Here is an 11,452-nt window from a genome sequence, read left to right on the forward strand (position 1 = left end):
TCTCAATAACAATTGAATTATATGAGAAAGGAAATTAATCAATGTTTAATGTAACCTAATCAAAGTGTGTAAGAATATAACATGCAGAGAATTTAACCTGCTGTCTAAATGCTGGGTTTGATTCGTTTTCCATTTTCAGATTAATTCACTTTATTGAGTGTTTTACATCTAATTAATTTTAAAAACCAATTAATAAGTAATTTCAAAGCTATGAAACAAAACAAAATTAAACATGTTTCCAGGGGTGGAAATTCTAAAGTAATTGTATGGCAGTATTATAATATTAGCATATCATGTTATTATTTATGGGTATTGATAGTTGAATGTTACTAAAAAATTGCATACTTTTACTCTTACTTAATTTATTTTCCAAGATAAAACATTTTACTTACTGTTTAGATGCTCAAGTTTTCGAAGGTCTCTCATCCATCTAAAGACTGCATGCTATACATTAATAGAATTGGGCTTGCAAACAATTTATTTGCATTTTAGTTGTATTTCAGGGTAAATCATCCAATCAAAATGCATTGAATAGAAAACAACTATAATCTGTGCATTATGCCAAGTCATCATCTTGTGTCTGCTTTTTCTCTATTGAAACATCTTCAGATGCAGACTCAGTGACACGTTATCTCTACTTTCACTTAAATGTAATTTCTCAGTACTTTTCCCAAACCCTGCAACAGTCTCTAAATATTAAAACAGATTTTTATCACGGACACACAAATGTCAGTGCTCAGCCTCCAGAAACAATCAAATAATAAATGACAAAAGAAAAAATGATCAAACAGGAAAACAGGGATAATGCAAAAACAATATAAACTACTATAAACAGGGTGGTTATTTTTAAGTTTATACAGTTTTGTACTAATGGCTAAATGGCTTCTTTCCCAGATGATCTCAGCATATATCATCTTCTTGTCTGTTCTAAATGTTACCCTGTGATGATATTTAATTTTGTCCTTGCTTCAAGCATTTACAGTGCAGTTATTAAAAAAACAAAGAATAAAAAACACAAACATTTTTTTTTTTTGTCAGTTTGAGATGGCGTGAGAAATGAATGACTCTATTCCCCCCTCTACCCTCAGGGAGGACCCAGTAACTCCAGAGCCTGCATTTAGCACCGTTGCTGACTGGCTGGACTCCATTAAGATGAGTCAGTACAAAGAACATTTCTCCAGTGGTGGCTACGTCAGTCTCGACTCAGTCCTGTATGTCAGTGTCAGGTTAGTATCACAGTCGATGCTTGGAAAAGTACGGACAGCTTTCTTAAAAACTAGCTATATGTTTAACTATACTGTGTCACATATTGTACTGATCATGGGCGCATTTTGTAAATGTGGCAAATTGTTTTTCTGCATGGACTCAATGAAGCATTTCAACTTATAATCAAACTGTCACAGTTAGTAAAGGTGGAGTGATTTCTGGCACTGAATGTGACTATCACGGTCAGAACTATGTCGCTCAGGTTACAGATAAAAAGTGCCAAAGCGGAACAGATATACAGTAAGGCTTAGAGCTTTAGTTTGCACATGCACAGTCACTGATGTATAGAGCTGATAACTAAACTCACTCAGTAATTATTTTAACATGGACTATAAACGAATGAGGATCAGTGTGAAAGTTCCTCAAATGCCGTTATTGACGTTTATATCAGGTTGTAAGGACTCGAGAGCCAGTTTATAATGAACGGCACATATAATATTTGATAGTGTCATTATTTTTGTTTTTCTATACAAAGTGTTGCACTGATATAAGTTGTCGATAAATTCTCAGTATTATATTAAACCAGACAAAGATAATCAGTCTGCACGCATTTGGAAGAACACAAGCAGTGCTGAAAAATCTATTTTGAATTTGAATTGTTCAATAAATTCTCAGTAATTTTACTTTTAATAGTAAAAAAAAAACTGGCTCATCGTTTAGTGAATATTTTAATGAATTTGAAAAGCACTCTTTCTGAGAATAATTCTCTTTAGCCAGAAGTAGTTTAGTCATGTTTGAGCTGAAAATAAGACCAGCATTGTCAGGTATTAAGTTGCCTACACAGGCAGTGAGTTATCAATGAGAGGCATACTCCTCTACAAGCATATGCAGTGGGTATAAAGTGCCACCTTGTTCCCATTCCTCCTGTTATGTAAATCAACCATATTTACTCCCAAAATGTGTGCTTTTTTTTAATGGCAGGAAATTGCTCAGTGTGTGGTAAACCAGTGTGAAACTTTTACCTTTAATACGAAAAACACTTTCACACTGCTTCTTTGTAATTTCACTCTTCCTGTGCGTTATTAGTGAACTCGGGAAGATGGGAGTTGTGTTGGCAGGCCATCAGAAGAAAATCCTTTCAAGCATTCAGTGCCTGCATGTACAGCAGCAGCAGCAACCTCAGCAGCAGGGAACCCACGTGCAGGTATAAAAATCCAGTTAAGCCCCACCTCCTCACTCCTAGCTCCATCTTCAGACAGATGTGTCTTTCCTGTCCACCACTCCAGCAAGCCACTCCACTATCAGCACTGAGTTCACCAACACACATCGGCCTGCCTTTTTTGATTGGTGGCTAGGGTCAGTGGGGGACATCCAGACATCTGGGCAGTGTTCAAGACAGAGCCAGTGTGGAAGTGAGGAAATTGCTCTGTGAATTTAAGGAAGCACTGGGAAACCTCAGTGCAGAATACCTTTACTCTGACCTTCAATGGGAAGAAGAGAGGACCATGTGTTGTAAAAAAAAAATAATAATAATAATAAAAAAAAAACCCTTCTGTTTTGTAGTAACGTGGTGGTCTGTTGACTTGATGCTTTTAGTGTTGATGTAGGTGGTGTTTGTGTACCACATGAGGATGGACTTCCGCTATAAGGCCATCTGTGAACTTATTTATGGTAGAGTAATAGTATTTTCCAACAGGTGACAAATACCTTGAAGCACTGACCACACACATTCAGACTGGGAATGGATGCCTTGTTACTCCCTATGCCATGCAAACTGTTGTCATGTGAGTGGAGTGCAGGGAGGCTCCTATTTAATGGACCTGGCACAGGCCAAAGACAGAGGAGAGACAGAACCAAAAGGATACTTCAAACCCTAAGGATGTGACCAGTGAGGAAATGTATTTCACCTGTCTTAAGAGATTTTCTTCTTTTCTTTTTTTCTTTTTTCTGGATTGACATTAAGAGACATTTCTTTCACTGACACTGAGTTGGATGTGTCTTGCTATTTCATGTAACGTGAACATCATATTAACAAGAAGTGCTGCGTGTTCCCCTACTCCCTCTTTGGAGTATCATCATGCAGTACTTTAGCCGCTGAAGCACAGAAATATTTGTTGTTAACAAAATGTTTTTTTTTTTAGTCTCTATGTCATGTTTGTCAAAACAACATGTACATAATACCATGTACTTATTAAAGATATACATGTCTGTGATCCAGGCACTTCAGAATAGACGTGCTCCAAGCCGGGGTCTGGTACCACACTCAAATTCCAGTTCTGGTAAAGTTGAAAGAATGGGAAAAGGTTAATTTGTACAGTATTGTTTAATGTGTGTTTGTACAGTCATGACTTTGTGTCTCAAGTATTTTGTTGGTCGTACAGTAAACTCAGACAAGGAGATGCCTCATTTTAATGCTTTGATGCTAGCTTTGGACAGAAAAGGATTGTGCAGTGAATGTAATGGATGTGTTAGCTTTATTGCAGGTCTGGAAAGCTAAACAGGTTCTCAGGATTTCTTTTTCTCATGTACATTTTTTCAAGAAGCTGCATATCGGAAAGAAAAACATCATCATCTGTACACCCTCCAGAATTATTGGCATTCTTCAAAAACGATTGGGATCCATCAAAATGATAATGAAATAAATATCACACGCAAATTTCTTTTTTAATTATCCACTCAAATAGCAGTAAACAACGTATCTTTGTTCTTTTTTTTCTTTTTTTTAAATAATAGTATTTTCTCTAAAATACATGTGCCAAAATTATTGTATTTATTTATATTTTAAATAAATGCAAATGAATTGTTGTTTTTGGAAAACATATATTTTTTCAGTTGTTCTCTTGCAAAGTTTCAGTCCCTAGAAACTTTGTTGTTACTGTCCAACCATACCCCGTTTCCATAGTTTTTATATATATGAGGATAAAACTTGACCTATCTATGAGCACTTACCCCCCACACTGTGAAGCGGATGATGAAAGGAGGAAAAAAAGATCACAGTTATAGAATTGGACACTTTCTTGTGGTTATAAAATTTAACCTGCTGAAAATAACAGATAAATGCCACTTTCATAACAGCAAGTGGGTTGGAAGCACTGCAAGAAAGAAGCCTTTCCTTAGAACCAAAAAAAAAAAAGACACCTGAACTTCACCAAGTGTCATTAGAACTACAGCTGACATGATTAGATCTTATGGTCATACACCATAAGAATTCTTAGTGATATATAATTACAGCACTTGATATCCATTATAAAATACAGAGGTAGGTTTGTAATGATGGACTGGTGCTCCAAAGGGACTTCATGACATTCTGGATTCTGTTAAATTCCCAGCTATTTTAGAACAAATCCTGTTTACCTCTGCCAGCACCTTCAGACTTTGCTTGTTTTCAACAGGATGATGAGAACAGCAAAGAAATGATTCCAGAGACATGAAATCAATATTATTCAACAACTATTTCAGACTATAAATTTGACCCCTACAGAGATTCTGTAGTCTGAATGAAGAATGAAGTCCATGTGCACAAAGCTCAGAAGTTACAGGAGCTTAAAATGTTCTTCATGGAGGACAAGTGTCTCTAACCTTGTTAGACTACATTAAGAGATTTACTGCTGTTATTCTCCTCTGATCAGGCATCATAAGGTATTACTTATAAGGATCCTGATCATTTTCTGGACACCTTAAAAGTGTTTACAAACATATTTTCATGAAGGGTACCAATAATTCTGGAAGGTACTGTACATTTTTTTTGCATTTGTTCCTAATGGTTCTTTTTACATCATTCATTTTTTTCTTTCAGTACTATGAAGAATAAATCTGTATAGTAACTGCAGTTACATGTACCATGAAGCTGTTGGCAGTAAATGTAAAAGTAAGAAGGCTTGTTGGAGAAACGCAGGCTGCAAATTAAAGTTCTGGTTAGCTGGTTCCTCTGTAAAACTTTGGGAAAGCATTTGTTTAGTGCAAGAATTAAAAGGCAGGCATTTCATTTTTATTTATTCATTTCCTTAAAGGCAGACAGAATGCCTGTTTGCTTATTGTGTTTGCTGTTCAGCAATATGCATTGAATAAAGACTTCAGTTTTATTTCATTTTATTCCATCCAAATACCGGGCACGTCTGTGCCATCACATACCAATATAATGTGAGCTTTCCTTAATCGCCAAATTACTGGAGCATACAGTACGCTGCTATTCAGATTTGCTCCTCAAGCAGAAAAAGCAGCACTGTGTAGCTGTGTAATTCAATTGGGAGTTGCAAAGAAAAAAGTATTAAAAAACAATAAAGCTCTGGTCTTTTCAAAACACAAGAGGCTAAATTGTGCAGAGTGGATTTCAGACTGCTGCAAATCCCAACGATCAAAAGCGTTTCTTCAATAATTTAATTTTAGAGCAAGGAGAACTTGTCAAAATGCAAGCACATACACACACACACACACACACACACACACCTGAAACGAAATACCAACAGTGAATACAATTAAATCACAACATTACTCTTTGAATCTTTTTGTTTTCCGAACACATAATTAACTGCTCTTTCATTCGTTTTCAGTTCTAAGCTGGAAATGTTGTACACACTGCAGTATTCTCACAGCTAATTACTGCCTTTTTCCCCATTGTGCCCGTGTTTCCATCATTTTGTACACTTATTATTATTTCTTTTTTTCGCAGAAGCTGAGATTTTGATGAAAGCAAATTGGCTACCTATTATGAGATTATAAGATATCTCCTAAAGAAAAATAAAACAATTCTCACGCATAATTTATTATTTTATACTCCGTCCATGTAATTGCAGTGTACATTTAGCTGTTATAGTGGTGTTGAATGTTGTTGAACATATCACCAGTTCAGTCTTTCTCTGATTTCAGCATTTTAAAAGGAATTTTTAATTTTTTTTTTTTTTTCTTACACTAAATCACTAATCGCTGAATCAGTAGTTGCATTTGTTGCTTATGACAATTTGTCAAAAGGAACAGCTTCCATTAATGTTGCTAACAGTGGATTATGTTCAAATTATGCAAATGACCTCATGCTAATTCATGCTTAATAGCTACTCTTCCGTGATGTTAGCATGTTTGGTTGAACTTTTTTCTTTATTCTCCTGTTGATTGTTGAACATCATGTCCAATAAATATGTTGATAGGTTTAATTTGGTATTCCTGTTTAAGAGTCAGCCAATTTATTGAAGCTGTGTTTCCTCAACAGGTAGCAGTGCACTTTTGAAGTCATTTGATATTTAGCCGATTTAGATTTCAAACAAGAGAGCGGTTGATAGAAATGGGACTTTGGGGGTGACACATGTGCATCTGCTTATATAGAGACACACATCCAAACAGACAGCATCATTCCCTGCATTCCCTTGTTCCTGTTCCAGGAATTGCCTGGGAGATCCATATGAATGTCACGCAAACAGTGCCGAGGTTCTTGCTATTCGTATCATGCTCTGGTGAAATGAAGGGCCACCATCTGGAGTGGGAACTAAAGGCTGTAAGTTATTTCCCAGGTCCTCCAGGGTAGATCCCTGAGTAATGCTCCAAGCAGCTGTTTATCAGTCAGAATTAAACTAGACCTCCGTCACCGTCAGCTATTTTCACCTCAGGGATGAAAGTTTCTAAGTTAAGTGTGACTAGTTTTGTGAGGTGTGCTTTTTCAGGCATTGTTTTCAGCAGTCCAGGTTACAGGTGTTTACAGGACTGTTTTCAGAGTCCCACTCATGCAACCTCCCACTCACTCCCTTAAACCATCATCACTAATCCTTTCCCCACAGTGTCTGACATTCTTTCACCTATTCTGAGGCATAACACTAAAATGAATGCATACATGCATAAAACACATTCTTTAGAAAATAATGACTGCTCAAAGCATTACTATTGCTCTACCTTGAGGATCATAGAGTGGAGCTGTGCCTTAAGGGTTCCTTCCACTCATGTGATGATATTGATATTATTTGGGAACAAGAATGATTTGAGTTCTGATACTGTTTCTGCTGAGGAAAAGAGCTACTTGAGTACTCATGTTGCTCTTCGTTGATGATAAGATGCACTCAGTATATAAGCACTGCATTTTGTTAAGGATGAGAATCACTGAGTCTATTTATATTAAACCTTCAGAGTACTTTTACACTCAAGATACTGCTACTGCTTTAGCCCTTTCACCAGTACACCGGCAATCGACTTATCAGACGTTTTCAAACAAACAAATCATTTTATCGCTGCAAGTCTTATATAAAATTATTCAGGACACTGTTGGCTTTCAGTGTGAGATTTTTTAACTCTGTTTCGATACCTTTGTTAACTCTGTTGGGGCATATCAGAGAGCAGAAATGGGGTTGATATCACCATTTACTGTGACGATATAAACATTTGCATGAAAAAAAGTTTTTTCCCAACTTTTTCTATGTATATATTGCAATACCTTTATCCAGAGTGCTGGGTTTAGTCATTTTGAATTCTGACATTTCAACATGACTAATAAAAATGTAATTCACTCCCTAGCCTAGGCAGAGTGATGGCCATTATACAGTTCTCTTAAGTGAAAGCCACTTTATATTTATGTCTTCTAATGGTTCATATATAATCATATACTGTATCTACTGCATATTTATGTAGACGTGTAACACTTCCAAAATCATTATGACCACTTGTCTTGGATTGTGCACCTCTCTGGAGCAAATCCCTGTGTTTGGTGTTTGTCAGCAGCAAAAATATGTGGGGATGTGGGGGGAGGTGGTAGCTTAGTGGTTAAGGTGAGGGACTACTGAACTGAAGGCTGTGAGTTTGAATCCCAGGTACACCAAGCTGCCACTGCTGGCCCCTGAGCAAGGCCCTTAACCCTCAATTGTGTAAGTCACTCTGGATAAGGGTTTCTGCCAAATATAAAATAAATTATACCCTGTCATTTTGGTGCATTGTGCTTTGGAGGTTTGGTCAGTCCTTACCCTGGCTTGAAAATTGCTGTCTTTGAAACTCACTTCATCAAAAATAGCATTACCATTTCCAATAACACATATCTCTCACATATGCTTAGTTTTTCAACCTGGACCTGTGCAACAAAGATCTGACAGGACTTCAAGTTTCGCTGTGTGTTCTCCGTCTGCACATTCATCACAAAAAGAAAGAACCCTATAATGGGCCATTCTTATATATTACTAAGCTACACCAAGCTGTGCACTTCACTGCATGGCTTGTGTTACACTGCCTCTAGGAGATTTTGCATTTCATTCATACAGCTTCCAGCTACTATCCTCTAAGTGCATTTGATCTCTCAAGTCCAGAAGGCTCAGAATCCAAATCAGCTGTCAGCTACATTTTTTTCTTTGATTGCGCTACAGAGAAGCCTGCCTTCCTTTTTCTAGGCAAAGTGAAAAAAAGTTTTTTTTTAGTAAATTTACCACTTCCTACTGCACTCCTGCAACACCTGCAGAGGATTCTGATTAGGCATTTTTCCATAACACGCACAGCAAATGGCAATATGCTGCAAGTAGGATGAACTATGTAACTTTAAATTTGTGCACTGGTCATTGTTGACAATTCAAGCTTTGTCCAGCTCAAGTATCACAAGTTTATAGGCTACCTAGCTAATGGTGGGGTCACACCTACAAAACACATACATATGGCACACAAAATTGGAAGAAGTTTTGACGTCAACATCAGATTCTTCATTATTTCCAGAAGACATGTTTTCCACATTTTTTTAAAACAGCTATCATATACACTACCAGTCAAAAGTTTGGACGCACCTTTTAATTCAATGTTTTTTGTTTAGGGATTTATTTTCTACATTCTAGAACAATACTGGAGATTTCAAAACTATGAAATAACACACATGGACTTAAGTAATCCATATGTAATGACAACAAAAAACAGTCAGTTGTTATTTTAAGATACGAAGGTCTGGTGTTCTGGAATAGTTCTTGCAAGAACAGTATTGTCAAGTGCATTTGCAAAACCCATCAAGCACCATGATGAAACTGGCTCACATGAAGACCATCCCAGTGAAGCAAGACCAAAACTTACCTCTGCTGCAGAGGAGAAGTTCATTTAGAGTTACCAGCCTCAGAAATCACCAATTAACAGCACCTCAGATTAGAGCCGTTATGAAGGCTTTACAGAGCATCAGTAGCATGATGCTCAAACGAGATCATTGTGTATTTCGGCCACCTTCAGCATTGTTTTACAATGTAGAAAGAAATAATCAGGAAAGACCATGGAATTAGAAGGTGTGTCCAAACTTTTGACTGGTAGTGTATACTCATTAAATTGCTTAATTAAACAATCTGGTTGTACACCAGTATGTTTTTGTAGGGAAACTGACATTACATTTTCATGCCCTTAAACATAATGCAGAACAAAACTGTGACTGGTTGCTTTACATGTCAGTCAGACATCCACTTGAATGGTCCTTGGCCAGTAAAAACTGTTATGGAGTCCAGAACATCTGCTATCAGTCTGAAGGTCTGGCTATGTGAGACTATCCAACTAAAGTCACATTCACAAGGTGACAGCTTTGCTATTAGTTCAAGCATAGAGAAAAATTCAATGAGTTTCTCTACCTTTCTTTCTGGAACTTAAGGAAGAAGAAATCACATTTTTCAATGAAAGAGGAACAGAATATATTATTTACATGATCTACAGAAAAAAAAAACCTGCGCAAAATATGAGAATATGTGAAGGTGTCAAGAAAGTTGAAATGTTATCAACATATAAAATAATCATTAGTGTCTCAATCTCCTCATTCTTAGTTATTTCTGGCATAGACACCATCCATATGTGGGTGAAGTCTTGGGGATTGGAGCATTTGGTCATTTGTCACCTCCCAAACTAAAGCTGAAGGGTCACAGGGAGACTGAAGCCTATCCTCATACACCTTAGGCAGGGTGCCTACACATCACAGAGCACAATCACACACACATACTCCATTCAGTGTAGATCAGACAATCAGCCTACAAACCAGAATACCCATAGGAAACCCCTCCAGGAAGAAACAGGGGAAAACATGTTAACTCCATGCACACAGGCCTAAGGCAGGAATCAAAACCAACAACCCCAGAGGTGCAAGACAAACGTGTTAACCACTATATCCATCAAATTACCTGTAGCCTTTTACCAGATGCTGTTATGGTCCTGAAATCCCAGGGGTATATTTACACATTACATACAGTACATAGGCTCCCGAAATAGAGATCCACACAGGTTCTGAATACACCACAACCCACACAAGGATAAAAATATGATTGAAAATAAATGAAAAAAACAAAAACAAAACAATGAACAAATGAGATGAGATAATTATGCCTGCACCTGCATGAGAATAAGGTGCCTACATCTTTATTAACATGTTTTACATCAGCATACCTGAGACATTTAATCATGTGTGACCCAAAGAGGCATTGTATCACAATTCCAATGCTTTGAATCACATCATACACAATGTTTAAGTAACAGGAAAACCCTGATGAAGCCACTTGGATGCGTAACAAAACTTGTTACTGAAGTCCAGTCACACTACTCTACATTTATTAAGATTCAATTGAAATTGATTGAAGCTTGTGTGGCAACCTGCATTATAGAGCAGCGTGTGTGTGTGTGTGTGTGTGAAAGAATTCAAGCATGAAGCTAATCACAAGTTAATCACAAGATTTATGAGTTTGGAGAAAAGGATGTCGGTCAGACCTGAAAGACAATTCAGATGCAGAAAAGCAATTAGCAAACTGACATGTTCTATCTGGAGAATGCAAACAGTGTTATTTTTCCTCATGACTGACCCATAAAAAACCCTTCTCCTGCTGATTATTATCTAATTATCCAAACATCTGTCTCCTGCTGGCTTTCAACAGAACTAAAATGCTTTTTTTTTTCTATTTATGAGATGAGATGCCAAACACTTATGGAGTCTACCAACAGTGATCTAAAATATTGCTGTTAAATTTATTCCCCTGTATCTTATTGTTTTAATTAATGTAACAAGGCTAATTAAAATCAATGTTTTGCTAACTAATGAAACCAAACACATTCCAACAGTTGATATTAAACGTGGAATATTATGAAAATCGTCTGAGAAGGTCCATTAGCTGGTATATCTCTGAAATTGCTCAATAATCATGCACTCGCCTCTAAACACATCGTGATTGTTCACACCTGTGTCTTTCAGCAGCCATCGATTCCCAGAGTCCAACACAAACAGCATCTGCATTTTGTTCCAGCTCTGAGGCCAAGCCAGGTCTCAGAAACTATCCAGTGATTGCTGCAA

General features: G+C 37.0%; 1 protein-coding gene across 1 annotated transcript in view; it reads left to right on the plus strand.

Annotated features, from left to right (window-relative positions):
* Window positions 1–6,118, plus strand: part of ek1 (eph-like kinase 1) — a 76,880-nt gene extending 70,762 nt beyond the window's left edge. The window contains exons 16-17 of the mRNA XM_058377083.1: window positions 1,089–1,226; window positions 2,293–6,118. Of these exons, the coding sequence (XP_058233066.1) occupies window positions 1,089–1,226; window positions 2,293–2,416 (262 nt within the window). The 3' untranslated portion in view covers window positions 2,417–6,118. The remainder of the gene's footprint in view (window positions 1–1,088; window positions 1,227–2,292) is intronic.
* The last annotated feature ends 5,334 nt before the right edge of the window (window positions 6,119–11,452 follow it).

Source organism: Hemibagrus wyckioides, linkage group LG23 (assembly GCF_019097595.1).
Source record: "Hemibagrus wyckioides isolate EC202008001 linkage group LG23, SWU_Hwy_1.0, whole genome shotgun sequence".
In the NCBI taxonomy this organism is placed as follows: domain Eukaryota; kingdom Metazoa; phylum Chordata; class Actinopteri; order Siluriformes; family Bagridae; genus Hemibagrus; species Hemibagrus wyckioides.